Source organism: Diachasmimorpha longicaudata, chromosome 1, assembly GCF_034640455.1.
Source record: "Diachasmimorpha longicaudata isolate KC_UGA_2023 chromosome 1, iyDiaLong2, whole genome shotgun sequence".
Lineage (NCBI taxonomy): Eukaryota > Metazoa > Arthropoda > Insecta > Hymenoptera > Braconidae > Diachasmimorpha > Diachasmimorpha longicaudata.
Window position 1 is genome coordinate 8954142 of NC_087225.1, and position 17209 is coordinate 8971350.

General features: G+C 36.5%; 1 protein-coding gene across 4 annotated transcripts in view; it reads right to left on the bottom strand.

The window, feature by feature from the left end:
• The window catches only part of LOC135161506 (RYamide receptor), a 32131-nt gene extending 14955 nt beyond the window's left edge, over window positions 1-17176 (bottom strand). Inside the window, exons 1-5 of one of the 4 annotated variants that reach the window (XM_064119263.1) lie at window positions 17034-17176; window positions 13138-13287; window positions 2224-2730; window positions 1189-1439; window positions 320-479 (exon numbers count right to left, since the gene is read on the bottom strand). In XM_064119263.1, the coding sequence (XP_063975333.1) occupies window positions 320-479; window positions 1189-1439; window positions 2224-2637 (825 nt within the window). In that variant the 5' untranslated portion in view covers window positions 2638-2730; window positions 13138-13287; window positions 17034-17176. Of the gene's footprint in view, window positions 1-319; window positions 480-1188; window positions 1440-2223; window positions 2731-11476; window positions 13034-13137; window positions 13305-13837; window positions 14075-17033 lie in introns of those variants that run through there. The other 3 variants (XM_064119190.1, XM_064119421.1, XM_064119333.1) reach the window with 3 other exon arrangements.
• Between the last annotated feature and the right edge of the window lie 33 nt (window positions 17177-17209).

Here is a 17209-nt window from a genome sequence, read left to right on the forward strand (position 1 = left end):
TGCCGGCAGTAATGTCCATTGATTCCCCTTGAATTCTGGAAACTTGATACCACTATAACCAGGGAACAATGCGGTCGAGGGCTATCGTTTTGCAAAGCTTCAATAATTACGAGAAAATCGCCAGCTAGCATTTCAATACAAGAGCAATACATACAATGGCGTATCAACAATGCTTCTATTATCAGCTTTGTTGATGCGCACCATTGAGATGCTTTTGTTTCCACTTCCAGCCAATTTTTAATGAATAACAAACGGTGAATATAATAATATGAATAGATTTCAACATTAAGGGCTGAAGAAGGGGCAGTTGGAAACTAACCTTCAGTTTGGATTTGGCCATTCTCTGGTCCCTCGTGTTTTCAGCCTCACCTGGTGGTCGCTTTCCCCACACTCTGATTGCGATACTACTGTAGGTGAAAATTAGGACGACCAAGGGCACCAGGTACTGAAGGATCAATAATGATATTGAATAGTAATATCTGTTGAAAAGGTAAAATACATCTCAGAAAGCGTTGCATTTATTTATCCCGACTGAGTTTCATGAAATTTTATGGACAAATTCAAATTGAAGAACGATAGCGAACGCTTTATCAAGATCTTTTCTGTGGAGGTTTGGTACACCTCAAAACAAAGTTCATCATCTCTCTCAACTTCGAGCACATTAACCATAGACTGACTGAGAATTATTAGACGTAATGTTGGTAAATTGAAATTCTGAAGTCTTTACCGTTCCATATCCACTTCACATTATCCTATTTCCACGTGAATTTCGATAGAAACATGAGACTACGTGTTAATATACTAAGAGAAACTAGAATAGCGTAAGATCATCCGTTTAACTCTCGTACTCGAGTTTCGTTCTTCCCACTCAACGACCACAAGTAGTGCGGCAGGTGGTGGGTGCATTACGGTAACTTCATCTGCATCCAGCGAACTAAATACGATTTACTGCGCATATCGATTGGGAGATTTGATATTGCATTGTCTTTGATATGTAAACCGTGAGGGCTCAGATAATAAAGAAGTTACGAAAATCTAATAATCCGTATTTTTTATCCCATGAAAGTGATCGTCAATAGAGATCAACTTCATGAGACTTGTCCCCACAGGTTGAGGTTTCTTGTAGACTGAAATTTTCAAATAGGAACATCTACGTGAAAATTCGTGCTGTACAAAGACCATACTCACCTTTGATACCCCTCGGGCCAGTGCTCCGCACATATAAATTGATCACATATGTGATATTTCTCATCTGGCTGTTGCAGCTCGGATACAGCAGCGATTGGTGATGAAACAGTCACGGCCAGTATCCAAACAGCCACGATCAATAATTTTGCCTGCAGCCTGGTCGTACGTGGGGATAACGGCCACATGATCGCGACAAAACGATCAATGCTAATTGTCACGAGGGTGTAGGCACTCACGAGAACCGAAACTGCCTGTAAAGTTTCAAAAACCCATTATTAGTTTGAATGAAAAATGATGAAAGTGGAAATAGAAGCTACCATTGAATTATATTGAGTAAAAATAGTTTGACTCCTGGTGATTGCTAGGGCAAACAAGTAGTACAAGTGCTTCGAAAGCTCTTTGGCAGGAATTATAGTTGATATTCGGACAGAAAAACAATTGAATTGTAAATTAAATTAATGAAATTTCAAAACAAAATTCGGTAAATATACAGTTCTGAAATTCATGAAATTCCACACTCCTGTCAGTGTCACATATTTTGCTGGCCAACTTGATAATTGAATTCTGAAATAGTTACCAGACGCGAGAACAAAATAATTGGATAATCTAGTGAGTCAAGCTTAACTGATAATTATAAAAACATCTCATTTAAAGTTGAAAAAAAAAACTTTTATAATGTCTGTTTACGCTTCGTAAATCCTATTTTGTTAATTTTCTAGGAACATTATCACTTACTCAAAATGGTTATTTAAATTATTCAATTGAAGTATTTCGTGAAGTTGCAAAATAAATCAACGCAATTGATCCAGGTTACCAGTTTCTATCCACTTTAATATTTACATAAACATTTAATATCACGTTAAAGGAGTCGAATGAATCAATGACAGCTTTTCTTGATCAGCACATGAAAATCAACCTTCGAATGTATGAATTTCATTAGAAATTATTTTTAGTAGTTTCAACACAACAATAATGCAAATTTCCGAAAACCGAATTGAAGATATTTCCAATTACGGAATATCGTTATCGCCTCACCTGTGCGAAATTAACGCCGGGACACATTTTCGAACCAAATGGCCAGTACTGCAGAATAATGGTGCTCACAAAGCTCGTTGGTACGCAGAATACAGCCATGAGTAGATCCCCAAGGGCAAGATTAACAATAAAGTAATTTGTAACTGTTTTCATTCGTGGACTGCTCCATACAACATAGCACACCAGTGCATTACCAAGTAACGCAACAACAAATACTACCCCATACAGTATATACAGTATTATTTGAAACCATAAAGCTCCCAAAATACTACCCGATGTTACAAATTGATCACAACGATATGTGTCATGTACGCTTGACGTTACATTGGGTTCACTCGAGTTTTTACCACTTGTTGTCACTTCAGTAATAGAATCAGCCACGTAGTTCAGAGACGAGATGGTTGCGTTGATCATGGCTGTATGGAATACCACCTGAATATCATGTTTGTTACTCGAGATGGTTCACAATGCTTCCTTCGTGAAACACGTTCCTTCATGACTCCTACCCTGAAAATGTCAAGTCTATCAATGTCGATTATGTCTGATGATACTCCCATGATAAGAAAATACAGAGCCCAGCAGTTGTTAAGACGTTATTTCAGTGTCATGACATTTTGAACGGCTTTAAAAATTTATTTTCAATATTCTTGTTATACGACACGACAGCTTTGTATTTCCTTGTGACAAACAAAGTGCAAGGGAAATGCATAGTAGTCAGACTGTCTCTTCGAATCCTGGCATATCCCAATAACTTGACATTTGCTTCCACAGGGGAGTGTAACAAGATGCCATAATGTATTTATGATGTTATTGGACGAGTATTCAGTGAATTTCTAGCTCTCTGGAAACTTAAGTCCAATAGCTCAGTGGTATTTATCTGTTCTCCTGTCGCATTGTATATTCTCAGTAATGGATAGAGTCCTTCGGTATTCGGAAATAACTTCACTGTTATGAGATTGTCCGTGTAGATGAGAAAAGGAGACGATTAATTAACATCAAGGTACCTTAGCCCTTGAAAATGAGGCAATTCAGTTAATTTTTGGGAGTGAGATAAAATGGAAAATTAGTAGTTAATGACAGAAATCTACGTTTTTCATTTATTCATAACAACCACCATTTTTACATCTTTAATGTTTCGAAAATAATAGTGGATGCACCGATGAAAATTATCCTTTTCAGAAAAACTGAGACGTATAATAAGAGAATAGATGGACTTCAACTACATTGGAATTCTCTAGAAACCTTAGTTCAATATCTCTGTCGAGTTTGTTTGCCAACCGATCGCATCACTTGTGTGTTCTCAATATTGGATAAGTCCTTTGGTATTCGCAAATAACGTCAATGTATTGAGACTGTCCACATAGAGCCGAAAGGAATACGATTAATGGATGGAGAGGTAGAAATTACACAGTGACTCGGTACACCTTCAGTCTTTGAAATTTAATCGATTTTATTCATTCAAATGAATGCTATGAGCGTGAAAAATTATACTCCACTATCAAAAATTCATCAACTCTCTTTTTTTTTTATCAGACTGTGACACCCTTAAGGTTCATGAGACACTAGTTGCGTCCCCACAGCACGTTCTCTAGATACCAACTTTCCTTTTTCGATAAATATTGGTGAGATGACTCAGACGATTGGATCACAATCAAGTTATAGGTGATGTGCACTTCCCTTCCTCAGCACTTCGAAAAAGAATAAGTAACAACGTAATTATGGAATAGTTAATTACGCGGTGTACAACAAATTTCGATGCACTCCACTTCGAAGCTGATAAATTTTATTGACTTACTGAAAAACTATGTTTTCTGTACTACTATCCAGTTAATTACGTTCCTTAAGTTCGTAAAACTTTTTTATATAATTCAAGAAGACGAAGGGGTATCTAATTGCTTCGGGGAAATTAACAAAAAGTTTGCGTCAGTTTGCGTTCATTACTTGATTCGGGTTAATATCGTTAGTGGAGAGAAGAATAATTAGTAGATGTTATTTCTATATATATTATTTAAAACATGAATTTTTGTTACATTCATTTTTCTCAAATTTTTTGCCATCCGGAGGGGGGGGGGGGAGAACAGGATTTTTGGTTTAGAAGATATACCACTGTAAGAAATGGCAGATTTTTTTTGACATATGTACACCTCACTATCCTCTGATAATTGACTAGTTTTTTTCTTCACACAATAAAAAATCGTATTTACCTGGATTCCCCCGAACTACGATCCTCTACCAATATAGACATATGAGAGGAGTGGAATGGACTAGAACGGTACCCCATGAATAGTACTTTGATTGAACTGTCTCCTCCAGGAACGTTTTTCACACCACCGAAATGGACGAAAAAAAATGAATGCGGAATTGAGTTGTCACCAAAAATACAAAATAAACATTTCGGTTTCTCGACGTGAAATTTCCCATTTTTAAATCTAAGTAAGAACTAGGCTTTTAGCTGTTTCGTAAAGAGAACTGTATGAGGCGCGAGAATAAAAAAAATCTATGTTCCCATAGTAATTATGTATTTTATATTTTGCTGGCCCAGATGTTACATCGACGATTATTTTTGTTATTTGAAAGACGGAATGTGTAATCCCCAGCCCATGCAGTAGCGGTTTCCCTCAACTAAACTTCCTCACTAAAGTTCCCCCGACCAACTTATTCGCAACTCTTCACTCTATACGTGTCACTTGGCGTAAGTTTAAAGCGTCACCCTTGTAACTTCATCCTCTCTTAATTCATTTCTAACCTCCACTCGAACCTCTGTCTTCTATCTCAACTCCATCATCTCCCCTGGAATTTAATAGGGGCCTCATAACTGAAACTCAACACCACTCAGAGTTAATAATCGACCTTTAAACTTTCGACTAGATTGGCTCTGATTATTTATGTTTCTTCAACAAACATGGACTTGCGAATAAGGAAATAAGAATGTTGATTTAAATTCTCGTAAAGTTAAAAAGTCCTCGTCTCATGAGGAAGTATTTTCATGACAGAATTTTCATCTACTTAGATAAGGCTACAAACTGTGTTTTACAAAGTTTTCATTCATGAAGAGTCACAGAGTCTCATCGGACCTCAGATCTTCCAGTAAAATTTCCACCGAAACTTTTATAATTCTTGATGCACAGATAATCGCAACTTCACAGCGAACGGAGTTTTGATAATGAACTATCTCTTCCTGGAGATTTTTTATTAAAAAAAATTTACTCAATAGCAATTTGATAATTGTTCCCGGTTAATGTTAAGAACCCTCCAACAAATAACCCACCCAGATGGAAGGACTGCCTTATGCTGCATTATTTATGAAAATGGGAGAATTGGACGCTAATCTGGGAAATGAGGAGAGAGGGTCGAAATGAATATGAGCCCTCTGGCGATGCGGAAATAGTAACATTTATGCGACAACAGTATTAAGACGGGGGATGGACAGGCAATTAATCAGAGTAGTAGAGTATGCGAAATATTCATGGGAGACAGAAGGTCTGGACTGCTTGAACGACACTTGTGCAGGGTTCATTAGGAAAATATCTCAATTACGTTTTTCATTCTGTTTCCAGGGAATTTCCATCACAGTGCACAATTTTTATTGGCGCTCTCTGAAAAATGAAATTCACTTTTTCTTTATGCGCGTAGTAAAAAAAAAAACAAGTGGGCAATTACTCTTATGATAACGTTGCCAGTATATTTTTATTCATATAAATTAGTCACTTGCCATTGTATGGAATTTACATAATGAGGTATTTAAAAATGAATTCAATAATTAATTAAATTCAACATTGTCAACCATCTCGATCGTCCCAGTCATTGTTATTTCGATGTTGGTGACTATCATTGTCCATAATTGGCATGAAAATAAAGGTTTTCAACAACAGGTGACTAACCAGAACCGCTTTACCAGGTCACTACTGAATTAATTATGTTGCTTCAAAAATTAATTGGCCAATAAAATGCTTCTATTCCTAATAAAATATAGACAAAAATCAAACGACATTAATAATTACAGTGGGGCAATGCAGTTACGTAATTTTAATGATGAAGTGTAGCTGATTCCGATATTTCACGAGAATCTGAAAATTCCGAGGACTGAAAACATTCCACAAAGAGAAAACTCGCAATAATCTAATTCCTTCGGGGGTCCTTTCATCCTCTAATTTCTCAAAAAGATAAAGATGTCTCAATCGCAGCCGCTACTCTGTATCACTTAAAAATTTCCGTTTCCCTCTCTAGCAACTCGTTAACACCTTGAGCACTCTCGTTTCACCAACTTTTTCACCTTTTGCACTTCATTACGCCCCTCATTTTTTATGACTGCCGAGTCATGAAACAAGTGCCTCATCTTTGATGCAGGACTTCATTTGTCCCTTTACTTTCAGTTGTGCTAACAGCTAATTTGAGAACAACCCAGCATGATAAATTCTTGAGTAGTGTCTCACAAAACCTCTTCATTCCTTACTTCTCACAGCGTTTTTTACTCTGATTATACTTATGCCGCGGTGTGCTATAAATTATCCAGAGAATGAAAACAATGGTGGCAGCTTTCCCGGAATCTGGCATGAAAATCCCATATAATTATGGAATTGGATGGCAAGAGCTTTTCATTAGTTTCGTACGTGCGCAAAAATTGTGCAATTTCATTTTAACAACAGTCGTCTCGGAAAACACTGGATGCTTTATCATGTCTATTTATTTGTACATACATGCAGTAAACATGACTGACAAAAATTCCTGGAGAAAGGAAGAATGTAACTAGTTATTCACTCGAGGGAATGCCAAAGGACCTCACTAAAAGTTGAAAAAAAATGTGATGAAAGTGTGAGGGTAGTGGAGGAAAAAAAATCGGTCGTAGGATGTTGGGCGGGAAATTGTCATTGTAGAGATAGTGGTTCGAATCTAATTTTCATGAGGATCCCACGTAAGCCCCTGGAGAATAATCGCTGGAGATCATTTTCTTCGGTATTGCCTGCTCTCTATTATCCTCCCTCCTACTTTACTAAATCATTTCTCTGTCGAGGCACTTCTCAGTCAGTTATAGGAGAAGAGATGACACTACCATAGCACGTCCTCTTAACCAGTATTTTCCATTTCAATGAATAATATGGAAACATTAATAATTATCTATAGAGAATGTCAACTTATACAAATTTTTTTTACAACCTCCTCTGACTCTCTAATGAGTTAAAACAGACGCAGGAAAGACAAAGTAGACTTGACCTCCCCAGTTCAGCCCTGGAGTAATATCTCCCAATCTAAGAGACACCACAATTTTCATGAAGACCTTATTTGGTCGAGAAAATTGAGAGTTACAGAAAAAATTGTAATAATGTTTTCACTACCTCCCTCAGATCCCGCCATATCCTCTGTGAACAGACAGTTGTGGTACGTTTTTTATGAGGAATCTCTTTCGCTAGGGATATGATTAAACTTTAATAATAAGGATAATCTAAACTAGAAGACAATTAGGACAAGAGATTAAAAAATCGAGCTCCATATTGATAATTATTTAATTGTGTCCATGGTATAGAGATTCCGAACTTTATAAAATAGCAGATAAAAGTCGACTATCCCGCTAACTTATCGTTTAACGATCTGCAAAGTTTCATAAAGTAAAATAACTCAGTTTTAATAAAGAAGAAAACTCGCATTGGAAAATTACACAGCACGAACGGATGTCTAAATTGTTTGCATTTTCTGTCGACATTTTTTAGAAATGAAAAAAATGCTAGATTCTACAAAAACGGTTTTTCCTAAAAATGGGAAATGTGTTTGTGGGGTTTAGGAAATAGCCAACAAAATGAGTGAAAAAAAAGGGAGAGTACCTATTGAGAAGTATTAGGTGCCACTGTGTGTCGTCTTCTAGAGAATTCGGGAAGTCGATGAAAATTAGAAAATAACCTCATCAATTTGAAGGAATTCAATTACAAATTCGATGAAATGAATGCATTTGGGATATTTGCTCTTTCTAGTAATCTTCGGAATAGCGATGAATTTTGAATGAAGGAAATTGGATTATATTGAACCGGCTTTTCTCAAGGGTCTTAGTCCTAGGTGATCGCTCAATGTATGTCCTCATGGGATTTCAAAGCCGACATAACTGACGAAGGAGTAATTGGAAATTCAATGAAATTCATGAAAATTCTTTGATCTGCTTCATAAAGATCCAATCAACTTGAGTTTATCTCTCACTGGGTTTCACGTTGGATTAACTAGCCTTAGATCTCAAGATCGGACCGGAGGATTCAGGTGAAATTATTCTTATCTTAGAGCTTAACAAAAGGACTCCAAAGTGGTGGAAGGATCGTTGAGTTATTGACGGCTCAAGGCTGCCTAACACTCCCTGTCTTCATAGAATTTGATGGATTAAGGGAAACCCACCCCGTGGAGAGGATCTTTTTCATGATGTAAGAAAAACAAAATTGAAACCCTGTTTCCATGGGATTTTTTTCTCAAAATTAAATTTTGGGGCTCGGAATTATCATCTTTTACAATTGCCTCTCAACAAAATATTAAATTTCGCGAAGATGCCATGACAGAACGGATTAGTTGTTGTTAACGAATGGATTTTACTTGTAGGTGGGCGTCTGTTCGATCCCACTAAACGTACATTCGTTAATAATGAACGAATGTATATTTGAGGAGTTGTTTTACTTGGCTTTCGTCATTCAAGTGAGCCATTCATTAACTATTAATGAGACTCGTTTGATGTGCGTGAACCATTCTATTACTATACCCGGTGGATGAACTTGCGTGACCTCAGGTTAAATCATTTTCTATTTTAATCGAAAAGAGAGTTAAAAAAAAAAAATTTCCGATTAAACAAACGTTGGAACTGAATCTAATTTTGCATTACAATAAAAAGTTGAATTTCCGTTATTTTGACTTATCGGTCAGTTTGTCAATGAAAATATGGCTCAATCCCAAGCGACCATAGAGCATTCAACGTTTCGATTGTTCTCTGAGGCCTCCCCAGGGAGATAGTACAATTTTATTCGTGGGAGAAAAATTTCAGTAAATAATTCACCACATCCCGCAATAAATACATTTTTTCAGGAGTTGTGAGTATTCTCCATATGTGAAATTGGATTACTCTTTCCCAGGGGAAAAGCAGATAAATGGATGAAACAAATATATAAGTATGTGTATTAAAAAACTGCCGAATAAAAATATTATATCTAAAATAACTTCAGGATTCTCGTATACATACAGAAACCCTTTGAAATTTCCCCTCGCAAATATTCGCATTAGATGCACTAGTACAAATGTTTAATTTGTCTTACAGCGGTTCACCCGTTCCCTAGTAATTTATCGACAATTCCAAGCTAACATCAACTTTACAACCGTCAATAATATTCAGTATAACTCATAGTAGATTAATCCCGAGCATTGATGCACACATTTTTAATTAACTCATCTGTTTCATGTGCGCAACTTGAAGGAAAATTCGACTAGCTGTAATTGGTTGAAAAGACGCATACCCATTGGTATTGGTTAATGTGCTTGAATATGGAACAAAGAGTCGAGAGGAAAGGGCGCCACAAAATTTGGGACATGTCTAGGTCTAAACGCTCGAACGACCGTAATAAAACCATAAACTGCCTGCCTAGTAAAGTAATCAACCATTTTTCCTAAGTTCCTGATAGAAGAAATAAAAAATGGTCATAATAATGATGAGATAATGAAATAGTTTTCCTGGATTTGAAGAGTAAAGCAGGAATGATGGAGAGGTTCTTAAAATTGAAGAATATTTCTAGGATCAATGGTTTAACACAATAAAAATTCCATTCCAACGCAAAGAATGCTTTTGAAATATCTTTCATTGTCAATAGTGCAATGGGACAAACCGAGTGTTAACTTAAATTTAATGATTCATATGTGCTCTCAGACTCAACAGTTATGACGGCTCCCCAACATCTAGTGACTAGTCTATCATTCCGACCCCTCTTTACAATTCTGATGGAGACAAATGGTCGAACAAACTTTCTAACAAGCCGTGTGACTCTAACTATTGTCACGGGCTTTCTGTATCCAAGTAGTTGCAACCGTTGAGTGGTCAGACCCTTCCTTAGTTTCTGCGTCACTCAGTGTTTGACGTATCACACAGGCATTAGGAAATCTCTATTCACTGAGTCATGACATAATCACTCGAATCAAAGCTCCCTCGTTTATTCCGTCATTTACCTTCAAGCATGATTAAATGCAGCTCTTCGTATTATTTGAAAAAAAAATTTTGCCTTGAAATTCGATCAATTTTTTTTAATCTCCCATTGCGATACCATTTTAATATTTCATTGTCCATTTACACTCACGGAAAATCAGCTCTGTTTAATTTTGTTCGTAATTTTTTCATCGAGAGACAAGAAAATCGCCGCGAGAGTAACAAAAGTTGTTGAGAAAAATGGCCACATTTAATTTATAAAATTGTGGTTCCAACATTTTTTGGTTAATTCATTCGTAGACATTCGCGAAGAAAAGGATTAATTTAGTTTCGCTATTTCATCGTCGAAAATAAAAAATTAAAAAATTATGAGATCGATAAATTTTGGATAAAAGTGAAGAAAAAGTGCACATTTCATTGTTACTGGAGATTCATGGATAATCAGGTCTATTACGGTCTTTCAAATTTTATCATAGAGGAAGAATAAAACAAGCAGGGGTCGAGCCTATTCGCCAAAAGGCATGGACCATAACTTTTTACGTTATTAGTCATTTCCTTTATTTCTACCAATTCCATTAGGAGTAAGCTTTCCAATGGGTCCGCAGCGATTCCCTATCATTATGACAGCCCAAATCAAATTTACAAAGCAGGTGCAATTTCATCACATGAAGCAAATTAGTTTCCATCATGAAACACTGAACGTTGTTCCATCAGTCGTTAATATGATTACAAAATATCATCCGATTAATTAATCTTGAAATATATACTGAAACAGCTTTAGATACAATGTTCGAGAATTTGTAATGAAAAACCGCAAATTCGAGATATCTCAAAAACTTTGACTTAACGCGGTCACATACTTTCACAGACTCCGATAGAATTCACGCAAGCGAGCACTTCGAAATAAAAAAAATTGATATCCGTCGAATAGTTTTAGAGCTATTTGCAGATGACTATTTTAAAACAAATGTCCAATTTTGAAAAGCGATGATATTGCATATTTTATTGGAATGATTTTAATCGAAAAGAAATAAAAAATCCGCTCAAATTACTACCGAAATTAAAAGTGATCGTGCAATCATCACGCTGCTAAAAAGTTACCTTCATTTTTAGTGTAAATCCAGCTTCCCATGTTCACTCAAAAAATAAATAAATCTTCCTTGAAGTTGCCCATTAACTGTTTTTTACATCGCATACTGCGATCACATTTCAAGCTCAATTTTTCAGTATAAATTTTCTGAAGTGTCAATTAATTCTCTGACTTTTTTTTCTTTGCTCTCATCATTTCATCATCGAGAGAGGGTAAAGAATTACCCAAGATTCGAAGAACTTTCCAATAATTTACCCCCAAAGCTGTAATTCTTCCCTTCAGTTTTAATCACAACTTTTCACCGCAAATTCAAATTAATTCCAACTCAATACCAAATACAAACAGAACTCCGTAAAGCAGTCGAACTTCATAGATCTGATACCTCCGTTTTCCAGCTTTTAGAATATTTTAATAATAATTTCCGAAGCTTCGGCAATCCATACCACACCACTATTTTTTTATCGAATTTCTCAATGGCGGTATCGCCATTTGAATAATTCATTCTCCCAGAATATTTCCATAATCTCACATCGAATCATAGATTATATATAACCAGGATACTTCGATTGTTATTGATCGTTGATCATATTAAAAATATCACCAGCACATAAAAAAATAACGATGGATGAATAAATAAATGTAGATGAATTTATTGGAGCGTTGAATGTCTCACTCATCGCGTTGTTTGTACGAAGAAATGTTCAGTGGAACAATAAACACGCGGATTCTAAGACGCGTGGGCTAACGGAAGAGCGGCGAGAATCTGACTGGCCTCGTAGGTATGTTGAGGCATTCAAAACGCGTCGAGACGTTACCCGTTGGGCCGCACCTCACTGAATCAACCCCGCACAGACGCACTAGTTTTAACCTGCGAGTTATATATTTTTCCCCTATGACACCCACCACGGATCTTGATTCTCTTTTTTCCTCTACTCTTCTCGTTTCACCTATAATGTTTGTGGAACCGGGGGGATACACAAAGTTACTGCGCGAATGTTCGTTACTCCGAGACCGTACATTGTCATTGTGTCAGAGGATGCGCCTGTACCGCTCGTCATAATGACGAGCTTTGAATTTTTTCCTTTCAAAAAGTGACTGAATGAACCCGCGCAATTTTTCAAAATAAAATCACCTCAATTTGCCATTTTTAATACAAAAAAGTCAAAACATTTTCAACGTGCTAGCTAATGATTGGGATTCGTCTCACTTTTACTCTACTTTAGATTCAATTAGTTTCTGAATCTGATTGCCTATAGATCAATATCAAAATGAGGATTTTCTATTCCTTTAACTGCATTAATTAATGTGAACAGTCACTGGCATATCAATCGGACAATTCACATTTTTCAAATGGTAAATATAACACTCTACTCTATTTTTCAATATGCACTCCATTCACTGCAAATTTTTTTTTAATAATTTGAAAGTAGTTGGTTCGCGATTAAAGTAAAAGATCCGGATATCAAAGTGAGCAATATTGGAGTGCTGGAGTGTAATGTCACCCGAGGGTGTCTCATACTTTGGTTTTTATTTATGTTGTGAATTCGAAAAATAGTGGCGTCTCCATGATTAACAAATAATATCGGGTAGCAGAAGAAGGCCCAATAAAATAAACGTTAAAATAATGTTTCTCAGTCTGAGTGAATGGTTAAGATGAGAAATTGGCACTTACCGTTAGGTGACTAGTTGAGGTATAACTTCCCCTACGATTTTCCGAAGAGGATCGATGATTTCTAAACAGGTTCCAGTCTCTTCATCAACCAAGACTTAATTTCGAACAGATTTCCGTCCTTTTTCACAAATGACATAAGTGAACGTTCTTCTAAAATTTATAACGGGCTACAGATTACGAGTGTTAATACGAATATTGTTATAAAAAAATTGGCTTCAATCCGAGTTATTATCGGGTAAATTATAACAATATCCAAACCACATTGGACAAATCAATCTTCACAATTATTTACAACTGTTGTTCTAGTTGTCTTCGTGAACTAATCAGTTCTAATTGTTACAGAGATTCCAGAATTGGAATCAAAATTATAAAATCGACTCAGCCTATCCCACCATACAGATAATTTTGTTCACTGCGATATTCCAGACTATTCACCATGAAAAAGGGTCACAGATACCATAACAATAGAGAATGAAAATCGAAAGCAGCCCACTGAATCCAGGATGCGATTGAATTTCCGATTTTCTCTCTCTCCTTGTGTATTTTTCTCTATTTACAATTGACCTGCGTACTACCTACTACATTGAAATTATGTCATATTCCAACTCTCTATTGTCACTGCTTATGTTATCCTGATAATTATTCCCTGTTTAATTCCAATATCATCACAAGCTACTGATAAATAGATGAGAATCATTACCTGAATGGGTAAACGATTGCTGAACAATTCCTCAACAATTTCCCGAATTATTTATTGCATCCGGATTTCTCCGGATTAAACAACGTTGTTTGAGATTATAAGAGGAACCTCATGAATATATGAAACATATTTGTCAAATAACGGGAGAACAATCGACAGTTGACCGTGAAATAATCACTGCGATGAATCTTCCGTACCCGGATGATCTATCAAAACAGAACTGTTACTGAGCCGTCAAGCGACCCCTGATACTGCGGCTCGATTGATCCGAATCTGAATAGAAAAAATAATACAGAACTTGTGTAAACACTCCAGTTCCCATCGTTCCCTCTTCAAGGGATAAATACAAGATGGACTGTATCTGATGAAAAGAGACGTGAGAGGCTTAATAAATCGCACGGAGGAGGAATTGATTTATGCTAAACGGATATACTTGAGACAAACAAATGCTCAAAATTTTCACACGAGATCTCATTTCCGGATATTATGTGCGGTCAGAGACCTGTCACAACAATATACACATAGAGAGTTAAATATTTTAAACCCCCGAAAGAACCCTATTCACAAACAATCGAATAAAAAACTTATATAAAAATCGAAACTCGAAAAATTTAGGAATATCCGAAGGTTTGTGGTTTACAGGGAAAATATTTAATAATAATAACAATTCTTTTCCGCGACTGAAAAATAAAATGGGGTTAAAGAAATTTTTACGGAATTTATTCGGAGTGTTCCATAATTTATATCTGAAGTTTCTGTTAGAAATTACCATACCCCTATTTAAATTTTCCTAGTCACTTCCGTAATGAGTAAGGGAACTTGTAGTCCGTAATTTTTACTGAATATTCTCTTCCGAGTACAATAGGGTATTTTCTTTCAGGAATTTTCAAATTATCTTAAATTCCTGTAAATCCGTTTTTATCCGTCCAACATTCTCCGCATTTATCCGATGTTTCCAGTTGATATTCTTTGAATGAATCAGGGGTTCCAACAGCGAAAATTTGTATTTACTGTGAGGGGATAACATCTATGGACGAGTTTCAGAAAGGGTAGTAACGTTATGCCCCAAATAGGTACAGGGTAAATGATCCATAAATGTGCATTTATGCTGGAGGGTGGGCGTTACGGTTTTTTATCGGAATCTTTATCCATCAGCAGTTTCTGCTCCCATAATAATATTGACCCATAACAGTATTGAACGAATGGTGGTGCACAGATAGGCGTGTTGGTAGTCCACGAAAATATGATTCGGCTTATTCGGAGAGCTTATTTCAAGATCGACATATCAAATACATATGGTGAGAAGCTTCGATAGGTGGAAAAGGAGACACTTGGTTTATGCAAAATTGACTCTTCTAATTAACATATCAATTGAGATAAACAAATCATCAACCGCTGACGTACGTGTCCCTTTTGTTTTCGAATCTACGAATTTTTATGTGAAAAATTACGTTACGGGCATTTGAATTTTCCTAGTCATTTCCGTCATCGATCAACGAACTTGGATTCAGCCATTTCTACTGAGTATTTCTATCCGTGTGCAGGCGACCTAGTGAAGGATTTGAATTGTAAAGAGAATTTATATCAATATTTTGTAATAAAACAACATCAACACATATCCCGACGTGCAAAATTATGATTCAATTGCCTGATGCCCCATTTTCAATCACTTTCCCATCTGTTCAATCCGTTACCGGGTAACAGCTGGATGCTTGAGGAGCGTGGATCAGTACCATTTGCCCTGTACCTAGTCTTTTGACTTTCCATATATCAGTTCAATATCAAAATACTCGACGCAGAGAAATCATTGGCAAAAATTACGGAACTCACAGTTCGCTCAGCGATTAGAAAACGAAAATCAATCAGTTGAGATCGATGCAAAGAAGACCTTAATTTTCCAAATAAATTGATTCACTAATCAGTTCACTAGTCAGTTTATTTTGAAAATAATATTTCTGTTTGCACCAATAACCATATCTTCTCGCCGATGGCGAATTAATTTCACGTCGTTAAAGAAAATGTATTGGAATGTACCGCGCAACTGATTGAATTCCAATAAAAAATATTTCTAATCTCGTTCATTTATCTGAATAAAGCTCTCAAAGGTTCGTTTTTCCAATTGAATGAAAAAGCCAATTAGTCGGTAAGTTATTGGTTCGACCCGTTATGGGTCACACCTACTACTGCACTCGAATTTACGCGCGTTGGGAGCGACTGAAGCGAGCGACGCAGCTTATTTTTTGTTCAATAGACAAGAGTTCTTCAATAGACATTGGCGTCTATAAATTCCTTATTAACTTAAGTAATTACGTCCATCCCATTTCACTATCCATGGATCCCTAAGACTCTCAAAATGATTGAAATGTAGCTGATAGCACACCACATATAAACATTTATCTTCTGTCATTCAATCATTAGATGATTATGGTAGAGGCATATGTATACATGCATGTGTGAATATGATGATGGTTCCGTAATTTGGAAAATTGCTGCTGCATGTTTCTCGTGGTAATGGTTGCTGGCACGTACTTTGAGTAAAAAAGGGAAGGTATAGAGTGACCGTACTTCGGTAATTACTTTTTTAATTTTTGTACCAAAAGGGAGAAATTTGTTTGCTATAAAAACCGTTAACAAATGCGAAAAACTCATTAGTTCTAACTCGGGTTTTATGGCGCGAGGATCACCCCAAAAACTTCAAGTCTTAGTGTCGTGTGGCTTCGAATTATCTTAATGAGGCTGCAGTAATGAGCGTCTAAGAGATGTGCACCATCAACAAGTTTAGGGATTATTCTGCCGCCCAATTAAACTGTTCGTTAAATCCTTCGGTTCACAATGTAGGCGTTAGCCTTTTCCCCCTGTACTAGTCATTTTGGTATGTCAATTTCATGCTGACAAATTGAAGGAGAACATATTCTCCTCAATTTTTCTACAGCTGTAAATTGTTTCAAGCCAACTGAGCATAAATTTTCAGTTTTCGTGCTCCAAAATTGTCGGACATTTCCCGATAACTTCGACGCCTAGGAATGATCTCAATTAAACGGTCGGATTCTCGCTCCGCATGCAACTATCTCGCAGAAATGTTCATCACTTATGGTAGAACATGAACAACTATTTCAAACAATTTGGGTGTGGGCGGTCGGGGCGCGTTATTACTTATAAGAGATGATTTTGTATAAATTATCACAGCATGACTTACCACTTGTTCAACTGCAATTTCCGCTCCACAAGTAGTCCGTTCATCTGTACGAGAAGCCGGGTGGCTTACTGTATCACTCCTTCGATATTGCTCAGTGTCGAATCAATAGATATCAACTGAAAACATCTCCAATGTTGGATGAATCCGTGGAATGAATGGAAATCTATGAACTTAAA